The sequence below is a fragment of the Pygocentrus nattereri genome, chromosome 12 (genome assembly GCF_015220715.1).
Source record: "Pygocentrus nattereri isolate fPygNat1 chromosome 12, fPygNat1.pri, whole genome shotgun sequence".
Lineage (NCBI taxonomy): Eukaryota > Metazoa > Chordata > Actinopteri > Characiformes > Serrasalmidae > Pygocentrus > Pygocentrus nattereri.
In genome coordinates this window covers 4080549-4104833 of record NC_051222.1, presented here as the reverse complement: position 1 = coordinate 4104833, position 24285 = coordinate 4080549, and the positions used below count along the sequence as shown (strand labels likewise).

At 40.4% G+C, this 24285-nt stretch overlaps 2 protein-coding genes across 2 annotated transcripts in view; both read left to right on the top strand.

Moving 5' to 3' along the window:
- The window catches only part of LOC119261549 (stonustoxin subunit alpha-like), a 14815-nt gene extending 5932 nt beyond the window's left edge, over positions 1–8883 (top strand). Inside the window, exons 3-6 of the mRNA XM_037543760.1 lie at positions 364–537; positions 1741–1914; positions 8027–8073; positions 8243–8883. Coding sequence (XP_037399657.1) covers positions 364–537; positions 1741–1914; positions 8027–8073; positions 8243–8775 — 928 coding nt within the window. The 3' untranslated portion in view covers positions 8776–8883. The remainder of the gene's footprint in view (positions 1–363; positions 538–1740; positions 1915–8026; positions 8074–8242) is intronic.
- Positions 1–24285, top strand: part of LOC108416016 — an 89469-nt gene that overhangs the window by 28832 nt on the left and 36352 nt on the right. The gene's annotated exons all lie outside the window — the stretch shown is intronic.

The following is a 24285-nucleotide window of genomic DNA, read 5'->3' as shown; positions in this document are numbered from 1 at the left end:
CAGAAGATAGAGAAAATAAAACACAGACTAATAAAGTAAGTTACATAGGATTTTTGAAACATTGTGTCTTTATTATAAAAAAAATTCTGTAAATAAACTTCTATGCTAAAAATATATGGTAACAAAGATGAAAACATGGGCTAAACAGCAATTGCTCATTACAGTGCCATTTATATTCATCTACATATGAATATATATTCAACTTTTATATATAAGTACACCATTTTTTTGAGTAAATGAAATACACATTTCTCATTTTGTCACTTAGCAGAACCATCCTAGGTTGTAGTAAGCTACAAATATGCAAATATGCAGTCAATGTATTTGCCTGTTTTGTTAGATGCTGGATGTCTTTCTTTGCAGACTAGATTCATGCAATCTTGAGGAAAAATCTTGTGAAATTCTGGGATCAGTACTGCAACTGGTAAACTCTTCCCTGAAAGATCTGGACCTCAGTAAAAATGACCTTCAGGATTCAGGAACAAAGCTGCTCTCTACTGGACTGAAGAGTCGACACTGTAAACTGGAGATACTCAGGTGTGATTTCTGGTAATTCATTCTTGATATACAATGCTACATCAAAAAGATGGGCAAGTATATACTATCATAAAATATCCTGTCCATGAAAGAAAGTCCCTGTATTGAGAGATCGTGTGTAACAAATTACTAATATTTGGTTTTATATAATATGTTGCAAAAATCAGAGACCACGCTGCATTTGTCATTTTCAGTCAAAATGACCATTAAGTACAAATTATTAACTTCTAAGACACATTTATAATTCAATAATAAGACAAATTGATCATAACTACACCTTTTGATGTATTCAGTCCAACTCTGCCCTTGTTTACAAATGCACTGCTCTGTGTTCCATAAGTTAGAGCTTCTTGGCAGCTACACATGCTTTCAGATTCATAGTGTTGAGTTGTCTTCTCACAGTGGAAGGATGCAGAAAAACACCTATGGATGTTTTCAGATCTGAAGTAAGAGTGGAGCTTGATTTTCTCCTCTCTCAAATATGAAAACTATAAGGTCTGTGTATCTGACAGGGACAGTTCTAGTGGTCTAACAGGGTTGTACAGTTTTTAGGATTTTTTTTTAAAACTCTAGCTTTAGAACATTTTCCTTTGGCTTTATGCGAGTGTAATATCTTCCATTGAATCTTCCTTAGATTTATCTTCTTTAGCCATATTAGATGCACATGAGAAAAAAAATCACTGTTGTTTCATTTCTAGTATCACCCACTATAATCCCATACACTCTAACCCTCCTGAAATTATTAAACAATTAACAAACACAAAGTTGGACATCTTTATGAAGACTTACAAAAATAAATAAAACACCCTCCCTTGTCATCAACTATAAATACCAAATCAAGATGTCTTTTCCTTTTTGAGATCCACCAGAATTACGGTGTTTTTTTAATGAGTTTTGTGTTTGTTTTGTTTTCATTTTAATTTTAGAGAAGCTGTTGTGTAAATTTTATTTTGTCTATTGTTTATTTTTAACAGAATGTTTTCTTGTTTTGTAAAATAAAACAGTGCCACAACTTTTTCAGAAGCAATATTTTATGATACATTTGACAAATAAATACTTATTATACATTAAAATGTGCTGAAGTATGTTTGCATTAGAGGATATGTGCTTAATTTCACTTAGAAAATCAAGAAAATGTGTAATTTGACAAGGGGTGCCCAAACTTTTGTATACAATCTGTACAGTGTCCTCTCTCCTCTGCAGGTTATCTGGTTGTATGATTACAGAGGAAGGCTGTTCTGCTCTGACTTCAGCTCTGAGTTCAAACCCCTCACACCTGAAAGAACTGGATCTGACCTACAACCACCCAGGAGATACAGGAGTGAAGCTGCTCTCTGCCAGACTGGAGGATCCACACTGCAGACTGGAGACTCTCAGGTACAGACAGCTTTCTCTGTGTGTGTGTGTGTGTGTGTGTGTGTGTGTGTGTGTGTGTGTGTGTGTGTGTGTGTGCGCGTGCACTGGAATCAATTATTATTATTATTATTATTATTATTAGTAGTAGTAGTAGTAGTAGTAGTAGTAGTAGTAGTAGTAGCAAGATCTAACAAAATCATTGGATAGAAGAGACATGCAGTGGGCTGTTAAACTCTTGAAAAGCTTTTTCAGCTGTAATACTTCCATAATCTAAAAAGAAGCCAATTATATTGACACAGGCATTATTTACTCAGCACTGTCTAACCTAGCTTTTATTTGTTTTTATACAACACCATTAAAAAAAAGTTAGAATGCGGTGCAATATGTAAATAAGAACAAAATCAATGTGCAGATAATTTAAACTCTATATTTAATTGAAAAAAAAAAACTATTAAGGCAATATATCAAAAGTTGACATTTTATTGGCTATTGAAAAATATTTACATTATCAATAACACGTCCCGCACAGTTGGGACAATGCTAAAAAAAAAAAACACCTGGTGGTTGATTGACAACAGGTCAGTAACATGATTGGGTATAAAAAGAGCATCTCGGAGAAGTGGAGACTTTCACAAGTAAAGATGAGGTGGGTTCACCACTCTGTGAAAGACTGCATAGGCAAATAGTGCAACACTTAATGAATAACGTTGCTCAATGTAAAACAGCAGATGACTTTTGCTTTTCATCATCTATGGTACATAATTACATTAAAGGACTCTGGAGAAATCTCTGTATGCAGGGAACAAGGCCAAAAAACAGTATTGGCAGGCCATGATCTTTGAACCCTCAGCCAGGACTGCATTTAAAACAGACATGATTCTGTTGTGGAAATCACTGCATGGGCTCAGATACACTTTTGAAAATCACAGTCTGTGAATACAGTTTGTTGCTACATCCACAAATAACACCTGTCTTAAATAACCCATCCTTTGTTCCATCAAATTTATATAAAGCTTTTGAACGCTGGAGTAATCTAGGGATCCAAAATATTGGAGATTTGTATATCAACAGGGTCTTTGCATCTTTTCAGCAACTGCAGGGAAAATTTCGTCTAAAAAATACCAATTTCTGCAGATATCTCCAAATTAGAGAGCATGTGCGAAGACACATTACTAATTATGAATCAGCAAACCCAAATTAGTTGGACAAGCTACTGGAAACTAGCACTAGTTCAGATATACAAATAAGTAATTGCTATGACTGTTTGTTAAGACAGCCTCCCATCAACTGAAGTAATAAAAGCAGTTTAGGAAGAAGAATTGGGTTTCCAACTGTCTAGGGAAACCTGGAAAGAGGGTCTTGAGAGGTCTTGACATACATGTTCTATTAAGGTACAACACCATTTACTTCAATTTAAAATCCTACATCGGCTACATTATTGTAGATCAAAGTTACATACTTTCTTCCCAGAGCTCTTACCCATGTGTAATAAATATGAAGTAGTAGAAGCCACAGTGTTACATAGCTATGTTTTATATCCCAAATTGGAGAAGTATTGGAAAGATATATTTAAAAGCATGTCTAATATTCCAAAGGCTGATTTGAACCCTGACCCAGTGTTGATTATAATTGGGGTGTTTGTGGGACCGAAAGTGCTGAGTGGTGCCCTTGTAACCCTACTTGATTATGCACTTATTGTAGCAAAAAAGGTCATGTTGTCCTTCTGGAAAATACAGGAAGCACCTACTGTATGGTTAGCAGAACTGACATGTATTCTACATCTAGAGAGAATATGATATATTTTAAAAAGCAACCTGGCCGCATTTGAGAAACTTTGGGGCCCATTTGTTCTTAATTGAAAGACAACTGACTGTAATAGGAAAGGAGGTTTGGTTGGATGCGTGCAGCAGAGTGGGGGGTAGGATGGAGGGCGTGCTTGTGCATTGTTGAATGTTGATGTTCCATCTTTGTTTTTTTATTTTAAAATGTTGAAGCAACTGTACTATAACGCAGTATGTTGCACACTGTCCATACTATGCTTCTCAATAAACAGATTAAACAAAAATTTAGGGGTAGAGTCTAAGTAGGGCTCTCAAAGCTTGGTTGGAGCAGAGATCTTCATACCAGGGGTCTTCATATACTGTGCTGAACAGCTGGGGCCCTGTTTTCGTGGTCATAGTGTAAGTAGAAGATTAAGGGATCATCACGGTTTAGATGTGTGTGACAGATTCTTTGTATTTTCCTGATTGGCATGGCGGCTCCAAGCCAACGCAGATCAGAACAACTGTAAACGGGGCGGAGTTAGAGCGAATGAATGATCGAAAGGTGTGGTTAGGCGTGGCCCAGGAACAGCCAATCAGATGACCTCATCTCATCAAAGACAGAGGCAGATCTACCATCACTGAAGCCGAGCTCGGCTTCAGAAACATGTTCCATGCAGTCAGGGGATTTAGTGATTCTGGGGCCCAAGGCAAAAGGCAAGATTGGGTCCCCGGATGCATATTTTGAAATTAGATGCAATACTGGGAAAAAAAAAAGTTCATACATATAATATTTCTGATTTGTAGACTGTTGTAACAATATTAAAAGATTATTTAATATATTTGAAAAACATTTTGCTAAATTATTTTTATTGTGTTGGCAAAACAAATTGCTTGTTCTACAAAAATTGCTGGAAACAATGAAAATGTCCACTAATATAGGGAGTCAGTTTGGTGCAGAGTAACACAGAAGTACTGACTTGGGTGACTTTTTAAAATGTGTTAAGTAAAGTTTCCCACTGCAGTTTGAGAAAGTCGTTGTTAACTTGTAATTCCTGTTGTAGTTCCTGTTTTGAGTAATGATCCCAATACGGCACTAAAATTACCGTCCAGTCGGCTGAGCCTGTGCAGCAGAGCCGTAACTAGGATAACAGATTTAATGACATCCGTCTGTAGAAAAGTGACCAACATCACACAGTGAGTGACACCAACTACACCAACTGTCAATTTCTGCTTCAGGATTTTAAAATCAAATCACTGCTCCTTGTTTACCTTCCAGGATCGTTATGTACTCCTTTCCCATCCCTCCATTCTTCAATAAACTGATAATACTGTTCCAGATACTAACTTATCCTCCAGTTACCCTGTTTACGTTTATTTAATTAATCATTTAACTGTTTATTTACATCTTTAGTTTCAGCTTAAAATACATGGTGACATCTACAGTAATTCAGGTGATAGTTTCACAGGGATTTTAGTTCATTTACCCATCACGCTCTCTCTTTCTCAATGTTTTTTCTCTCTCTCTCTCTCTCTCTCTCTCTCTCTCTCTCTCTCTCTCTCTCTCTCTCTCTCTGTGTCTCTCTCGCTCTCTGTCTCTCTCTGTCTGTCTTTCTCAATGTTTTCTCTCTCTGTTTTATCTCTCTCTGTCTCAGTCTTTCTCGATGTTCTCTCTTTCTCTCTCTTTTCTCTCTTGCTTAGTCTCTACCACTGTTTTCTCTCTCTCTGTCTCTCTTGCTGTTTTCTCTCACTCTCTGCCTTTCTCGATGTTTTCTCTCTCTCTCTCTCTCTCTCTCTCTCTCTCTCTCTCTCTCTCACATTAAACATGTTATAAAAGTCTGTCTCTACCAAACTCCAGTTAACAAGAAGGACCGGCTACTCCTTCAGTTAAAAAGATGAAACACAGCCCAGTGTTCCTGCTATTTCTGGGATTATCTTACATGATACTTTTCCATCAATATGCTGGTTTACCGTAAACCATCCTGCTGGTTGTAGTGTGTTATGAATGGGTCTCCCCATTCCAAAGAATTCTCTTATACAAACATCTCTCAAACATGTTTAAAAGCTCTTCTGTGTGGTGATGTATTTATGGTTTGTCTCTGCATTTTTCTCAGTAATTTGTAATAACCACCAAAGTAAACGGAGAAAAAAAGCCTAAAAAGAAAGAGAACCGAACTCAGGTGTTTTATTAATCTAGACTCATTCATTCAGTTATTTATTTATTTATTTATTAACGTGTTTCAGTTTTTTAAATGTGTTTTTATGATATATTCATGGTTCTTTGATGCTACAAATGCAGTTTTTTTTTCTGTGCACTGTTAATTTCACACTCACTGAGCTTATTTCCAGAGATTTATCTGAGCTGACAGTAATGTAACGGAGTGAAAAGTGAACCTGTAAAACAGTCAGTGAACCAGTTAGTAGAGGAGCTGGAATGTCCCACTTAAAAAGGAGTCCTGGTAGAACAAACTTCACTGTCCAAACTCACCAAACAGATCATCTCTAACTTTCTCAGTATTACAGCTCAGGCTGTTCTACTGTACGTCTGTATTCACAGAGAACGGAAGACTTTTCAGAGACTCTTCTGTTCCTCTGTAACGCGGCCATTTACCGACTGAGAGCAGCTCAACCACTCTGACATCACAGCGGTCAGACGGCATGAAGCAGAACGTTCTAAAAGCCCAGACCGGCCGTGGTCTGGGTCAGCGCCGCTTACTGACTGTCAGCTGAGTGATGACGACTGTGGATTTTTACATCTTTAGTAGAATACTTTTGAGTATTAATGTTTGTAGTAGCATACATTTAAGCATTAATATCAGAAGGCATTAACTCGTGCTTAGCGTTAAAGAGTTATGACATTTGCATGGCAAGGCAGGCTACAACAGGCAGTATGTGACAAACATGCAGAGATGTACGCAACAGGAAACTGGCCAAGGCCACAAACTGAAGTAGGTCTGCGCTTAACCGTTAAAACGTGAGGTTTTCGTTAGAACATGAGGTTTTCACATCCATATATGGTAAACCATATGTCCATTGCACCCACTAAACAGGAACATGTACACATTTAGGTTTAGCTTATACGCACACACATATTCAGCTTCAGGGTATAAAAGGAGTCAGAACACATTGGGAGGTCAGAGCTTACTTGGGATTTACATGATGCATGTTCTCTGTTTGTAACGTCTCCAGAATTCTGTAATAAAACTTTGTTTGTTTCACTTCAGTCTGATATACTTGTCTCATTTTTTTTGCATCAACGAACACGCAGGACTGGTTTCGTCCACACGACTTACTGACAACTCTGTCCCTGAGCCATCGACTGTCTGGTAGGATGTTGTGGTAGCTGTGATCTAACGAGCTGCTGTGACCCAAACCGACGGACGAAGCCAAAGTCCCTTAATGTCCTTTCACCATCAGAACCTGCTGGATGGGAGTCAAGCTAACATGCTAAATGCAGTCTGTCCTGACAGTCAAGACCAAAATCCTTTTTAAGGTCTTTTCCTCAACATAACCTGCTGGCAGGGCTAACATGGTTCCCACAGCCTAATGCACCAGCTAAGACCCTAAGAGCCACGGCCAAAATCCTCAAGCCGGCCACAAGTTTGTCTGTCCCATGACAGCTTGCTAGCAGTGGGCTAACACAGTCGCTGCTACCTAAAGCTGTGAAACTGATACAGACATGGCCAAACCGGCTAGCTGAGCCCAAAGTCCTTTAGAACTTCTCTTCCAGGGCCAAACCTGCTGACAATGGGCCACAACTAAAGTCCTTTATAACACATCAGTCCCGATCTAACACACATCTAACCGTGACCTCACTGCTCACATGTCTGCCACAAACTAACACACTAAATCCGAACTGCCTTGCTAGCAAGATGTTAGCCACACCCTAAACTGCTAGCGCAAGTTAACCTGCTAGCCATGACCAAAGTCCCTTATAATGTTTCTACCATGGCAGAACCTGCTAGATGTGAGCAAACATGCTAGCCTCCTGTCTAAACCCCCTGGCCAAGGTCAACAACCTCAAGCTAACACACCCACCACAAGTTAATGTCTCTGCCATGACAACTGGCTAACAGTGAGCTATCACAGTCGCTGCTACCTAAAACCCCAGCTGTGACACAGCTGTGACCAAACCTGCTAGCTGTGAGCTAATGCACAAGTCGTGACCTGCTAGTCATGGCCAAAATCATTTATAATGTCTTTGCTGTGACCCCACCGGCTAGCCACAAGCAAACATGCTAGCCATAAGCTAAAATGCAAGATACAACCTATCCTGCTAACAATGACCCAATGCTACAGCTTAAACCGCTAGCACGAGCTAACATGCTATCTCTCTCTCTCTCTCTCTCTCTCTCTCTCTCTCTCTCTCTCAGGGTGGATTATGGGGGGGAGGTCAGGATGAAACCAGGACTAAAGAAATGTAAGTTCACACACACACACACACACACACACACACACACACACACACACACACACACACGTACACACTCACTCCTCTCACACACATATACACACGCGCACACACACACACACAGTTTGAGAAGCACACACACTCACACACTCTCTCTGTGTTAATGTCTCTTGTTCAGATTCCTGTGATGTCACTCTGGACCCAAACACAGCAAACACTCGTCTCTCTCTGAGTGAGGAGAACAGAAAGGTGGTGAATGTGGAGGAGAGTCAGTCGTATCCTGATCATCCAGAGAGATTTGATGTCTGGGATCAGTTTCTCTGTAGAGAGACTCTGACTGGACGCTGTTACTGGGAGGCTCAGTGGAGCGGAGATGTTTATATAGCAGTGACTTATAAAGGAATCAGGAGAAAAGGAATCAGTTATGAATGTCGGTTAGGATGGAATGAGAATTCCTGGATTCTGAGCTGCTCTAATATCAGATTCTCTGTCTGGCACAATAAGATCATCACTGCTGTCTCTGCTCCCTTCTCTCAGTCTAACAGAGTAGGAGTGTATCTGGACTGTCCGGCCGGCTCTCTGTCCTTCTACAGCGTCTCCACGGAAACACACAGACTGACCCATTTACACACTTTCAGCTGCTCCTTCACTGAACCGCTTTACGCTGGATTTGGACTTTATAGTACTGGCTCCTCAGTGTGTGTGAGATGAATATAAATGTGAGCTGGAGTTTGTAGGACCGACACTCACATACTGAGATATTTCACAGTCACTGCCTGGAGATTTTGTTGTTCTCCATGTTTCATTATTTGTAGCTACATCGACTTTCTGTCCACTTTCTGCTCAAATTACAGAGATTAAATGAACCTGCATGTAAATATTCTCTTCTACTGGGGATTAAACTGCTTCATGTGTTGATGGAATAATCTGTAAAACACGGTTACAGACGTTTTGGCTCATGAGTAAGAAGTTGTGTTTGACTGTTTCTCTGATTTCATGAATGTTGTGACCTTCAGCTTCACTCACTTCCCCACAAACTGAGATCATTTATTTTATTTCATTCTTTATTTTATTGTTGTTTTCTTCTGTGCACCTGTTCCGTTAGTCTGCCGTATGGAGCTGTTTGAACTCGTTCCTTGTGAAAAAGCTGTTGTCTTTTCTGGACGTCTCTCTCTGGAAGAGCTGAAAGGGTCAGTCTTCCTTTTTAAAGCGCTCTCGTCTCCTCAGTTCAGCTCCGTCGCTCCTCCATGTCGTCAGAGTTTGCTGTAAGAGGCATGTGAAGTTGTTGAGAAACATTTATCCTCTAAAGTTGAATGAAAAAAGTTTCACTGACATTCATAAAATTTTACCACCAGTTTGCGTTTCCATCACCAACATCGACCGACTTTCTGAAGAGCTCAAACATTTTCAGTGAGAAAATCCTTTGGATGTGAACAGAGTTACTGTTAGATTATTAACACAGATCTGTGAGTGAGTGAGTGAGTGAGTAGTCTATAGAGAAAAATCTTCTTCTTTCGGCTGCTCCCTTTAGGGGTCGCCACAGCGGATCATCTGCCTCCATCTTGCCCTATCCATTGCCTCCTCTACTTTCACACCAACCATCTCCATGTCCACCTTCACTACATCCGTAAACCTTCTCTGAGGTCTACCTCTTCTCCTTCTACTCGGCAGCTCCATCTCCAACATTCTTTGCCCAATATATCCACTATTCCTCCTCAACACATGTCAAAACCATCTCAATCTGGCCTCTCTGGCTTTATCTCCAAACTGCTCCACCTTCACTGTCCCTCTGATCTGCTCATTTCTAATCTTGTCCATCCTTGTCACTCCCAACGAAAATCTCAGCATCTTCATCTCCGCCACCTCCAGCTCAGCCTCCTGTCTTTTAGACAGAGCCACAGTCTCCAAACCATACATCATAGCAGGACGCACTACTGTCTTGTAAACCTTCCCTTTCACTCTTGCTGCTATCCTTCTGTCACACATCAGCCCTGACACTCGTCTCCACCCACTCCATCCTGCCTGCACCCTCTTCTTCACCTCTTTTCTACACTGTCCATTGCTCTGGATGGTTGACCCAAGATATTTGAAGTCATCCACCTTTACGACCTCTACTCCTTGCATCTTCACCTTTCTACCTGCCTCCCTCTCATTCACACACATGTATTCCGTCTTATCTCTACTGACCTTCATTCCTCTCCTCTCCAGTGCAAACCTCCACCTCTCCAGATTCTCTTCCACCTGCTCTCTACTCTCACCACAGATTACAATGTCATCTGCAAACATCATGGTCCATGGAGCCTCCTGCCTGACCTCATCTGTCAACCTGTCCATCACCATTGCAAACAAGAAGGGGCTCAAAGCTGAGCATTTGTCACTCCAACTGCACACCTCACCACTGTCTCACTATCCTCATACATGTCCTGCACCACCCTAACATACTTTTCAGCTACACCTAACTTCCTCATACATTACCACAGTTCCTGTCTTGGCACCCTATCATATGCCTTCTCTAGATCCACAATGTAGCTTCTTCTGACCTTCTCTGTACTTCTCTACCAACACTCTCAATGCAAAAATTGCATCTGTGGTACTCTTTCTGGGCATGAAACCAAACTGCTGCTCACTGATCTGAACCTCTCGCCTTAGCCTTGCTTCAACAACTCTTTCCCATACCTTCATGGTGTGGCTCATCAACTTTATACCTCTGTAGTTACTGCAGCTCTGCACATCTCCCTTGTTCTTAAAAATGGGGACCAATACACTGCTTCTCCACTCATCAGGCATCCTCTCACTCTCCAGGATTTTTTTGAACAACCTGGTTAAAAAGTCCACTGCCTTCTCTCCTAAACATCTCCATACCTCCACAGGTATGTCATCTGGACCAACTGCCTTTCCATTCTTCATCCTTTTTAAAGCTGCCCTCACTTCCACCTTACTAATTCTCTGCACTTCCTGATCCACTATCTCTCCCCCCGTTGTCCTACTCTCTCTCTCGTTTTCCTCATTCATTAGTTCTTCAAAGTACTCCTTCCATCTACTCATCACTCTCTGTTCACTCACTAGTACATTTCCCTCTCTAACATTATCAGCCTAACCTGCTGTGCATCCTTTCCAGCTCTATCTCTCTGTTTAGCCAAACGATACAAGTCCTTTACTCCTTCTTTACTGTCCAGCTTCTCATACAGCTCATCATAGGCCTGAGCCTTTGCCTTTGCCACCATTCTTTTTGCTATGCGACTAGCCTCACAGTACTCCTACCTACTTCCTTCATCTCTCTGGTTATCACACTTTTTCTTAGCTGCCTTCTTCTTCTGAATACTCTCCTGGACTTCCTCATTACACCACCAACTTTCCTTGTCTTCTTTCCTCTGACCAGACGAAACACCCAAAACATTTTTGCCAGTTTCTCTCACCACCTTAGCTGTAGTTTCCCAGTCCTCAGGTAGCTCCTCACTGCCCCCAATGGCCTGTTGCAATTTTTCCCTGAACTGCCTGCAACTATCCTCCTCCTTCAGCTTCCACCATCTAATCTTTGGTTCTGTCTTCACTCTCTTCCTCTTCTTTGTTTCTAATCTCATTCTACAGACAACCATCCTATGCTGCCTTGCTACACTTTCCCCTGGCACCACTTTACAATCTCCAATCTCCTTTAGGTGGCATCTCCTGCTAAGGATATAATCCACCTGTGTGCACCTCCCTCCACTCTTGTATGTCACCCTGTGTTCTTCCCTCTTCTGAAAATACGTGTTCACCACAGCCATTTCCATTCTCTTTGCAAAATCTACAACCATCTGACCTTCCGCATTTCTGTCTTTCACACCATACATACCCAGCACCTCTTCATCCCCTCTGTTTCCTTCACCAACATGTCCATTAAAGTCTGCACCAATCACCAATCTCTCCTCTCTAAGGACACCATCTACCACTTCATCCATCTTACTCCACTTCTTCTTTCTCCTCTAACTGACAACCAACCTGTGGTGCATATGAACTGACCACATTCAAAATTACACCATCAACCTCCAACTTCTTTTTACATCCAGAACACTTTTCACAAGCTGTTCCTTTAGGATTATCCCTACTCCATTTCTCTTCCTCTCTACACCATGATAGAACAGTTTGAATCCACCTCCAATGTTCCTGGCCTTGCTTCCTTTCCATTTGGTCTCCTGGACACACAGAATATCTACCTTCCTTCTCTCCATCATGTCTGCAAGCTCTCTGCCTTTACCAGTCATTGTCCCTATGTTCAGAGTCCCTACTATAACCTCCACAATCCTGCCTTTCCTTCTCTCTCGCTGCCTTCTAACCCGCCTTCCTCTTCTCCTCTTTGATGGTCTTCGAGAGGCGGAGGCGGTCGTTGTTAACCCCGGGCCTCGACCGATCTGGTATGGCAATCATAATTGTGATCTGCATGATAGTTTTGGCACAGGATTTACGTCAGATGCCCTTCCTGACGCAACCCTCACCATTTATCCGGGCTTGGGAGCAGCACCAGAAGTACACAAAGTACACCCCTAATGGCTGGTTTAGTCTATAGAGAAAAATATTTAAGTATAATAAAATTATTAACTCGGTCACATTTTCATGATCTAATATGCTGAACATTCAGTTTGTCAGTATATCTTCATATTTTGTGCTGTGATGAAGCTCCTAACTCCTTCAGTGTGAGTTACAGTCATAGTCCTGCAGTGTATCAGAGTAAATAAAGGCATTTTTGTTTTTGTGATGTGTGTTTATGAAGAGTAAAATCAGCAAACGCAGCTACGTGAAAAGCCACTCTTGAAAATCTTAAAAAGGTGGATGTAGTTTTTAATAGCTGCTCCCACGGTCAGTATAAAAATAATACATGAAGAGGAAGAAAACTACATTTCCCATCTTCTTGTCACTTCCTCTCTGGCTCGCCAGTCTGGCTAATTAGCCCTTTTCTCTCGCTTCACTAAACGCAGTAAACAAAGCATTTACTGTTACTCTTTAAACACCTGTGGTTTCATTTATGTGTTTGAAACGTTTGTTTATCCAGAAGAAGTATGAAAGGATATGAAATGTAAAAGAACATGAAAGAGTTATGAAAGAGTTCCTGGGCTAGCAGAGCTAACTAGCTAAGCTACCAATAAAGCCTTTTTTCTTCAAAGACTCAATCGTTGCTTCTTCAGGCAATGGTCGCTTTTACATCTGTGGAAAATACGTTCTTAGAAACACCTGCTGCTAATTAGCTTAGCTAAGCAAAACTCCTAACGGAGGGTTGTGGGGAAAAAACAAAAACAAACAAAAAAAAGTATTTTCTCCATTTAAACAATAAGCATTGTATTACCTTTATTGAGTCAATATATTAAGGTGGGGTGTTGTGACAATTATCTTAGATTTTCCACACTTTTATTCATTTACTCAAATTGTATTGCCCATGTAGAGTCACTGGTAGTTTTGGATGGTAAATAAATGGCTGTAGTTGTGTTCTGTGCATTACAACCCAATTGTAATGAGATATGTAAGTTTCTCTGCTGTGAGCCATTGCACCTTGAACCCGCAGTTACTCTTCTCAACCACTGAAGTCCACAGATCTGATCAATGTGATGAATCTGTGGAGTTCCTTTTTAAAGCCTCTAGATCTTCTTAAATGATTTGAAGCATTAGTGCGCTAGTTCAGAATGCCAGTCTGTATGTTGTAGTTGCAGTGTTTCAGAAGGTTCAGAGGACTCTTTAAATTGAATATTTTAAAAGCACCAAAGCTGTTGAATGTAGTAGATTTAGGCAAGACCAAGATCATATTGATACACAGATTTTTCAGTATATCCTGACAAGGGCACGACTGTTGAACACAGTTGAAGTTAAATAGTCTACAGTAGAATATACTGTATAATCCTTGTAAGCAAGAACATTGGCTGGTGCAGATTTCAATTAGCAGTTCATTGTTAATGTTGATTCTACAAGAGCTGCAAGAATTCTGGTCACGTCAATTCTTCAGAGTCCCGTGAGGTTAAAACCTTGTCTTCTGTTGGTGAGGTCATGTGATGCAATTTTATTTTTATATATGTTTTATTTATTTATATTTTTGTCAGTTTGCTCATGAATAAGTATTGAAAGTGTTTAGCACAGCAGACAAAATTACCATTTTTAATTGGGTCAGGCATTGTTTTCTTCTTTTTTCTTGAAGTAAGTGATCCAGTCCAGCCCCCAGCCAGTGAGTGACCGCATGCCCTGATGACGTGTTTGAATTGTACAAGTGCTTTAAAGAATATTCCAATGTGGTTGTTTTCTGTTTTACTTAATGCACTTTTAAATACCCAACACGTCATGTGAACATTCAGTTCTTTAATGTTGAATAAACAGTTGATATATTTTATTTTCTTTGGGTTTTTAGGTAATATTGTGTGTGTGTGTATAAAAAAAAAAACATTTGGTAATGTATAAAAACAGCAACATTTACATAAATATAGCAACTAAAAAAACTCTCAAAGAAAAAAAAAACAAATACAATTTAAATATTTTTTTCATAAGAGATTTACTTAACATTTTGAAGTAATGACCTTTCTATCTATGAAGAAAAACTAAATACACTTGACGTCATTTGTTTAGTAAATATAACTTTTAACTTCAATATAATTAAGTAACATTTACCTAATATCCTAAGAGATGTTACGTTTAGCGGTGAGTACATTTTACTTGATCTTGACGAGTAAGTTGAACTTGACATTACAGGAGTAACATGTACTTTAAAAATGCAGCGCAAACTGTTTCCAGGATTTTATCAAGTAAATCTTACAAGTTAGTTTTTTTCAGTGCACAGCAGTGTGATGTACTGCCCCCTACTGGGGTTCTAACAGCAATACAGTTCAAAATAACTTCTAGCGCTGGTGTTCCCTGCTGGCCTTTTAGCTCCAAGCCCCTTTTGGTTAACATTTCGCAGCTCTCTCACCGGCGCGTGCATCACACACTAAACCGACTGTCGAGGCCACGATTTAAGGTGGTCGTACCAGTTTACAGCCACTTACATTCAGATTCAGATGGGACTCAGGCCTGAAGGATCCAGGCAATGCAGTCGTATCGCTGACAGCTGGACCCAAGAACACGTGAACTTAGTTATATCCGATCGTTTGGGTTCATGCCAGTTGGCTGGTGACACTAAAGCTGTCTAGGTGGTCAGAGACCCCCTGTGGGGGAAACCACACCAATTTCTTAATGAAGGAGGGGCTGCACACGTTCACACTGTGCCGTGCGTATAAAAACATGCTGCTACAGAAACTTTGATTTCCCGTCTTATTAAAACCATCTAAGATTATATGTGTGACCTGTTCAGCAAATTGCCTCTTTTCCAGCTCATTTGTCCTCGGTTCATTAAGGATTTCCTCACCGCTCTTCAGGCGCTGTCCAGCTTTAGTCTTCATCAGGTGAGGAAGGTGGGCTGAAGCGCTGCCGCTGCGCAGTCTGAGCTCATTGTGCTTCCTTCCGATGTGCAGGTTTGTGCTGTGCTGCTTGTCTGCGCTGATTCTGTGTTTTTGTGCTGATTCTGCGCTGATTCTGTGTTTTTGTGCTGATTCTGTGTTTTTGTGCTAATTCTGAGCTGATTCTGTGTTTTTGTGCTGATTCTGTGTTTTTGTGCTGATTCTGTGCTGATTCTGTGTTTTTGCGCTGATTGTGTTTTTGTGCTGATTCTGCGCTGATTCTGTGTTTTTGTGCTGATTCTGTGTTTTTGCGCTGATTGTGTTTTTGTGCTGATTCTGTGTTTTTGTGCTGATTCTGTGTTTTTGTGCTGATTCTGCGCTGATTCTGTGTTTTTGTGCTGATTCTGTGTTTCTGCGCTGATTGTGTTTTTGTGCTGATTCTGCGCTGATTCTGTGTTTTTGTGCTGATTCTGTGTTTCTGCGCTGATTCTGTGTTTTTGCGCTGATTCTGCGCTGATTCTGTGTTTTTGTGCTGATTCTGTGTTTTTGCGCTGATTCTGTGTTTTTGTGCTGATTCTGCGCTGATTCTGTGTTTTTGCGCTGATTCTGTGTTTTTGTGCTGATTCTGTTTTTTTGTGCTGATTCTGTTTTTTTGTGCTGATTCTGTGTTTTTGCGCTGATTGTGTGTTTTTGTGCTGATTCTGTGTTTTTGCGCTGATTGTGTGTTTTTGCGCTGATTGTGTTTTTGCGCTGATTCTGTGTTTTTGTGCTGATTCTGTGCTGATTCTGTGTTTTTGTGCTGATTCTGTTTTTGCACTGATTCTGTGTTTTTGTGTTGATTCTGTGTTTTTGTGCTGATTCTGTGTTTTTGCGCTGATTCTGTGTTTTTGCGCTGATTGTGTTTTTGTGCTGATTCTGTGTTTTTGTGCTGATTCTGTGCTGATTCTGTGTTTTTGTGCTGATTCTGTGTTTTTGCACTGATTCTGTGTTTTTGTGTTGATTCTATGTTTTTGTGCTGATTCTGTGCTGATTCTGTGTTTTTGCGCTGATTCTGTGTTTTTGCGCTGATTGTGTTTTTGTGCTGATTCTGTGTTTTTGTGCTGATTCTGTGTTTTTGTGCTGATTCTGCGCTGATTCTGTGTTTTTGTGCTGATTCTGTGTTTTTGCGCTGATTCTGTTTTTGTGCTGATTCTGTGTTTTTGTGCTGATTCTGCGCTGATTCTGTGTTTTTGTGCTGATTCTGTGTTTCTGCGCTGATTCTGTGTTTTTGCGCTGATTCTGTGTTTTTGTGCTGATTCTGTGTTTTTGCGCTGATTCTGTGTTTTTGTGCTGATTCTGCGCTGATTCTGTGTTTTTGCGCTGATTCTGTGTTTTTGTGCTGATTCTGTTTTTTTGTGCTGATTCTGTGTTTTTGCGCTGATTGTGTGTTTTTGTGCTGATTCTGTGTTTTTGCGCTGATTGTGTGTTTTTGTGCTGATTCTGTGTTTTTGCGCTGATTGTTTTTGTGCTGATTCTGTGTTTTTGTGCTGATTCTGTGTTTTTGCGCTGATTCTGTGTTTTTGTGCTGATTGTGTTTTTGCGCTGATTCTGTGTTTTTGCGCTGATTCTGCGCTGATTCTGTGTTTTTGTGCTGATTCTGTGTTTTTGCGCTGATTCTGTGTTTTTGTGCTGATTCTGTGTTTTTGTGCTGATTCTGCGCTGATTCTGTGTTTGTGCTGATTCTGTGTTTCTGCGCTGATTCTGTGTTTTTGCGCTGATTCTGCGCTGATTCTGTGTTTTTGTGCTGATTCTGTGTTTTTGTGCTGATTCTGCGCTGATTCTGTGTTGTTGCGCTGATTCTGTGTTTTTGTGCTGATTCTGTTTTTTTGTGCTGATTCTGTTTTTTTGTGCTGATTCTGTGTTTTTGCGCTGATTGTGTGTTTTTGTGCTGATTGTGTTTTTGCGCTGATTCTGTGTTTTTGTGCTGATTCTGTGTTTTTGCGCTGATTCTGTGTTTTTGCGCTGATTCTGTGTTTTTGCGCTGATTCTGCGCTGATTCTGTGTTTTTGTGCTGATTCTGTGTTTTTGCGCTGATTCTGTGTTTTTGCGCTGATTGTGTGTTTTTGTGCTGATTCTGTGTTTTTGCGCTGATTGTGTGTTTTTGTGCTGATTGTGTGTTTTTTGTGCTGATTCTGTGTTTTTGCGCTGATTCTATGTTTTTGTGCTGATTCTGTGTTTTTGCGCTGATTCTGTGTTTTTGCGCTGATTCTGCGCTGATTCTGTGTTTTTGTGCTGATTCTGTGTTTTTGCGCTGATCTGTGTTTTTGTGCTGATTCTGCGCTGATTCTGTGCTGATTCTGTGTTTTTGTGCTGATTCTGTGTTTTTGCGCTGATTCTGCGCTGATTCTGTGTTTTTGCGCTGATTCTGTGTTTTTGTGCTGATTCTGCGCTGATTCTGTGCTGATTCTGTGTTTTTGTGCTGATTCTGTGTTTTTGCGCTGATTCTGTGTTTTTGCGCTAATTCTGTGTTTTTGCGCTGATTCTGTGTTTTTGTGCTGGTTCTGCGCTGATTCTGTGTTTTTCTGCTGATTCTGTGTTTTGCGCTGATTCTGTGTTTTTGTGCTGATTCTGTGTTTTTGTGCTGATTCTGTGCTGATTCTGTGTTTTTGTGCTGATTCTGTGCTGATTGTGTTTTTGCGCTGATTCTGTGTTTTTGCGCTGATTCTGCGCTGATTGTGTTTTTGCACTGATTCTGCGCTGATTCTGTGTTTTTGCGCTGATTCTGTGTTTTTGTGCTGATTCTGTGTTTTTGCGCTGATTCTGTGTTTTTGTGCTGATTCTGTGTTTTTGTGCTGATTCTGTGTTTTTGTGCTGATTCTGTGTTTTTGCGCTGATTCTGTTTTTGTGCTGATTCTGTTTTTGCGCTGATTGTGTGTTTTTGTGCTGATTCTGTGTTTTTGCGCTGATTGTGTGTTTTTGTGCTGATTCTGTGTTTTTGCGCTGATTCTGTTTTTGTGCTGATTCTGTGCTGATTCTGTGTTTTTGTGCTGATTCTGTGTTTTTGCGCTGATTTTGTGTTTTTGTGTTGATTCTGTGTTTTTGTGCTGATTCTGTGCTGATTCTGTGTTTTTGCGCTGATTCTGTGTTTTTGTGCTGATTCTGTGTTTTTGTGCTGATTCTGTGCTGATTCTGTGTTTTTGTGCTGATTCTGTGTTTTTGCGCTGATTTTGTGTTTTTGTGTTGATTCTGTGTTTTTGTGCTGATTCTGTGCTGATTCTGTGTTTTTGCGCTGATTCTGTGTTTTTGTACTGATTCTGCGCTGATTCTGTGTTTTTGCGCTAATTCTGTGTTTTTGGCTGATTCTGTGTTTTTGTGCTGATTCTGCTGCTGATTCTGTGTTTTTTCTGCTGATTCTGTGTTTTTGCGCTGATTCTGTGTTTTTTGTGCTGATTCTGTGTTTTTTGTGCTGATTCTGTGCTGATTTGTGTTTTTGCGCTGATTCTGTGTTTTTGCGCTGATTCTGCGCTGATTGGTTTTTGCATGATTCTGCGCTGATTCTGTGTTTTTGCGCTGATTCTGTGTTTTTGTGCTGATTCTGTGCTGATTGTGCTTTTGCGCTGATTCTGTGTTTTTGCGCTGATTTCTGCGCTGATTGTGTTTTTGCACTGATTCTGCGCTGATTCTGTGTTTTTGTGCTGATTCTGCGCTGATTCTTGCGCTGATTCTGTGTTTTTATGCTGATTCTGTGTTTTTGCGCTGATTCTGTGTTTTGTGCTGGATTCTGTGTTTTTGTGCTGATTCTGTGCTGATTGTGTTTTTGCGCTGATTCTGTGTTTTTGCGCTGATTCTGCCCTGATTTGTGTTTTTGCACTGATTCTGCGCTGATTCTGTGTTTTTTGCGCTGATTCTGTGTTTTTGTGCTGATTCTGTGTTTTTGTGCTGATTCTGCGCTGATTCTGTGTTTTTGTGCTGATTCTGCGCTGATTCCTGTGTTTCTGCGCTGATTCTGTGTTTTTGCGCTGATCTGCGCTGATTGTGTGTTTTTGTGCTGATTCTGTGTTTTTGCGCTGATTCTGTGTTTTGTGCTGATTCTGTGTTTTTGCGCTGATTCTGTGTTTTTGTGCTGATTTCTGCCGCTTTGATTCTGTGTTTTTGTGCTGATTCTGTGTTTTTTGCGCTGATTCTGGTTTTGTGCTGATTCTGTGTTTTTGCTCTGATTCTGTGTTTTTGCCTGATTCTGTGTTTTTGTGTTGATTCTGTGTTTTTGTGCTGATTCTGTGCTGATTCTGTGTTTTTGCGCTGATTCTGTGTTTTTGCGCTGATTGTGTTTTTGTGCTGATTCTGTGCTGATTCTGTGTTTTTGTGCTGATTCTGTGTTTTTGCACTGATTTTGTGTTTTTGTGTTGATTCTGTGTATTTTGTGCTGATTCTGTGTTTTTGCGCTGATTCTGTGTTTTTGTACTGATTCTGCGCTGATTCTGTGTTTTTGCGCTAATTCTGTGTTTTTGCGCTGATTCTGTGTTTTTGTGCTGATTCTGCGCTGATTCTGTGTTTTTCTGCTGATTCTGTGTTTTTGCGCTGATTCTGTGTTTTTGTGCTGATTCTGCGCTGATTCTGTGTTTTTGTGCTGATTCTGTGTTTTTGTGCTGATTCTGTGTTTTTGTGCTGATTCTGCGCTGATTCTGTGTTTTTGTGCTGATTCTGTGTTTCTGCGCTGATTGTGTTTTTGTGCTGATTCTGCGCTGATTCTGTGTTTTTGTGCTGATTCTGTGTTTCTGCGCTGATTCTGTGTTTTTGCGCTGATTCTGCGCTGATTCTGTGTTTTTGTGCTGATTCTGTGTTTTTGCGCTGATTCTGTGTTTTTGTGCTGATTCTGCGCTGATTCTGTGTTTTTGCGCTGATTCTGTGTTTTTGTGCTGATTCTGTTTTTTTGTGCTGATTCTGTTTTTTTGTGCTGATTCTGTGTTTTTGCGCTGATTGTGTGTTTTTGTGCTGATTCTGTGTTTTTGCGCTGATTGTGTGTTTTTGCGCTGATTGTGTTTTTGCGCTGATTCTGTTTTTGCGCTGATTCTGTTTTTGCGCTGATTCTGTGTTTTTGCGCTGATTCTGTGTTTTTGCGCTGATTCTGCGCTGATTCTGTGTTTTTGTGCTGATTCTGTGTTTTTGCGCTGATTCTGTGTTTTTGTGCTGATTCTGTGTTTTTGTGCTGATTCTGTGCTGATTCTGTGTTTTTGTGCTGATTCTGTTTTTGCACTGATTCTGTGTTTTTGTGCTGATTCTGTGTTTTTGTGCTGATTCTGTGTTTTTGCGCTGATTGTGTTTTTGTGCTGATTCTGTGTTTTTGTGCTGATTCTGTGTTTTTGTGCTGATTCTGCGCTGATTCTGTGTTTTTGTGCTGATTCTGTGTTTCTGCGCTGATTCTGTGTTTTTGTGCTGATTCTGCGCTGATTCTGTGTTTTTGTGCTGATTCTGTGTTTCTGCGCTGATTCTGTGGTTTTGCGCTGATTCTGCGCTGATTGTGTGTTTTTGTGCTGATTCTGTGTTTTTGCGCTGATTGTGTGTTTTTGTGCTGATTCTGTGTTTTTGCGCTGATTCTGTTTTTGTGCTGATTCTGTGTTTTTGCGCTGATTCTGTGTTTTTGCGCTGATTCTGTGTTTTTGCGCTGATTCTGCGCTGATTCTGTGTTTTTGTGCTGATTCTGTGTTTTTGCGCTGATTCTGTGTTTTTGTGCTGATTCTGTTTTTTTGTGCTGATTCTGTTTTTTTGTGCTGATTCTGTGTTTTTGCGCTGATTGTGTGTTTTTGTGCTGATTGTGTTTTTGCGCTGATTCTGTGTTTTTGTGCTGATTCTGTGTTTTTGCGCTGATTCTGTGTTTCTGCGCTGATTCTGTGTTTTTGCGCTGATTCTGCGCTGATTCTGTGTTTTTGTGCTGATTCTGTGTTTTTGCGCTGATTCTGTGTTTTTGCGCTGATTGTGTGTTTTTGTGCTGATTCTGTGTTTTTGCGCTGATTGTGTGTTTTTGTGCTGATTGTGTGTTTTTGTGCTGATTCTGTGTTTTTGCGCTGATTCTATGTTTTTGTGCTGATTCTGTGTTTTTGCGCTGATTCTGCGCTGATTCTGTGTTTTTGTGCTGATTCTGTGTTTTTGCGCTGATTCTGTGTTTTTGTGCTGATTCTGCGCTGATTCTGTGCTGATTCTGTGTTTTTGTGCTGATTCTGTGTTTTTGCGCTGATTCTGCGCTGATTCTGTGTTTTTGCGCTGATTCTGTGTTTTTGTGCTGATTCTGCGCTGATTCTGTGCTGTTTCTGTGTTTTTGTGCTGATTCTGTGTTTTTGCGCTGATTCTGTGTTTTTGCGCTAATTCTGTGTTTTTGTGCTGGTTCTGCGCTGATTCTGTGTTTTTCTGCTGATTCTGTGTTTTTGCGCTGATTCTGTGTTTTTGTGCTGATTCTGTGTTTTTGTGCTGATTCTGTGCTGATTCTGTGTTTTTGTGCTGATTCTGTGCTGATTGTGTTTTTGCGCTGATTCTGTGTTTTTGCGCTGATTCTGCGCTGATTGTGTTTTTGCACTGATTCTGCGCTGATTCTGTGTTTTTGCGCTGATTCTGTGTTTTTGTGCTGATTCTGTGTTTTTGCGCTGATTCTGTGTTTTTGTGCTGATTCTGTGTTTTTGTGCTGATTGTGTGTTTTTGTGCTGATTCTGTGTTTTTGCGCTGATTCTGTTTTTGTGCTGATTCTGTTTTTGCGCTGATTGTGTGTTTTTGTGCTGATTCTGTGTTTTTGCGCTGATTGTGTGTTTTTGTGCTGATTCTGTGTTTTTGCGCTGATTCTGTGTTTTGTCTGGCTGATTCTGTGTTTTTTGTCGCTGATTCTAGCCCTGGATTTCTGTGTTTTTGTGCTGAATTCTGTGTTTTTGCGCTGATTCTGAGTGTTTTTTGCGCTGATTGTGGTGTGTTTTGTGCTGATTCTGTGTTTTGCGCTGATTGTGGTTTTTGTGCTGATTGTGTTTTTTGTGCTGATTCTGTGGTTTTTTGCCGCTGATTCTAATGTTTTGTGACTGATTCTGTGTTTGGTATGCGCTGATTCTGTGTTTTTGCGCTGATTCGCGCTGATTCTGTGTTTTTGTGCTGATTCTGTGTTTTTTGCGCTGATTCTGTGTTTTTGTGCTGATTCTGCGCTGATTCTGTGCTGATTCTGTGTTTTGTGCTGATTCTGTGTTTTGCGCTGTTCTGCGCTGATTCTGTGTTTTTTGCGCTGATTCTGTGTTTTTGTGCTGATTCTGCGCTGATTCTGTGCTGATTCTGTGTTTTTGTGCTGATTCTGTGTTTTTGCGCTGATTCTGTGTTTTGCGCTAATTCTGTGTTTTTGTGCTGGTTCTGCGCAGAATTCTGTGTTTTCTGCTGATTCTGTGTTTTTGCGCTGATTCTGTGTTTTTGTGCTGATTCTGTGTTTTTGTGCTGATTCTGTGCTGATTCTGTGTTTTTGTGCTGATTCTGTGCTGATTGTGTTTTTGCGCTGATTCTGTGTTTTTGCGCTGATTCTGCGCTGATTGTGTTTTTGCACTGATTCTGCGCTGATTCTGTGTTTTTTTGCGCTGATTCTGTGTTTTTGTGCTGATTCTGTGTTTTTTGCGCTGATTCTGTGGTTTTGTGCTGATTCGGGTTTTTGTGCTGATTGTGTGTTTTTGTGCTGATTCTGTGTTTTTTGCGCTGATTCATGTTTTTGTGCTGATTCTGTTTTTGCGCTGATTGTGTGTTTTTGTGCTGATTCTGTGTTTTTGCGCTGATTGTGTGTTTTTGTGCTGATTCTGTGTTTTTGCGCTGATTCTGTTTTTGTGCTGATTCTGTGTTTTTGTGCTGATTCTGTGTTTTTGCGCTGATTCTGTGTTTTTGTGCTGATTCTATGTTTTTGTGCTGATTCTGTGCTGATTCTGTGTTTTTGTGCTGATTCTGTGTTTTTGCACTGATTTTGTGTTTTTGTGTTGATTCTGTGTTTTTGTGCTGATTCTGTGCTGATTCTGTGTTTTTGCGCTGATTCTGTGTTTTTGTACTGATTCTGCGCTGATTCTGTGTTTTTGCGCTAATTCTGTGTTTTTGCGCTGATTCTGTGTTTTTGTGCTGATTCTGCGCTGATTCTGTGTTTTTCTGCTGATTCTGTGTTTTTGCGCTGATTCTGTGTTTTTGTGCTGATTCTGCGCTGATTCTGTGTTTTTGTGCTGATTCTGTGTTTTTGTGCTGATTCTGTGTTTTTGTGCTGATTCTGCGCTGATTCTGTGTTTTTGTGCTGATTCTGTGTTTCTGCGCTGTTTGTGTTTTTGTGCTGATTCTGCGCTGATTCTGTGTTTTTGTGCTGATTCTGTGTTTCTGCGCTGATTCTGTGTTTTTGCGCTGATTCTGCGCTGATTCTGTGTTTTTGTGCTGATTCTGTTTTTGCGCTGATTCTGTGTTTTTGTGCTGATTCTGCGCTGATTCTGTGTTTTTGCGCTGATTCTGTGTTTTTGTGCTGATTCTGTTTTTTTGTGCTGATTCTGTTTTTTTGTGCTGATTCTGTGTTTTTGCGCTGATTGTGTGTTTTTGTGCTGATTCTGTGTTTTTTGCGCTGATTGTGTGTTTTTGCGCTGATTTGTTTTTTTGCGCTGATTCTGTTTTTTGCGCTGATTCTGTGTTTTTTGCGCTGATTCTGTGTTTTTGCGCTGATTCTGCGCTGATTCTGTGTTTTTGTGCTGATTCTGTGTTTTTTCGCTGATTCTGTGTTTTTGCTGATTCTGTGTTTTTGTGCTGATTCTGTGTTTTTTTTTTTGCGCTGATTCTGTGTTTTTTCGCTGATTGTTTTTGTGCTGATTCTGTGTTTTTGTGCTGA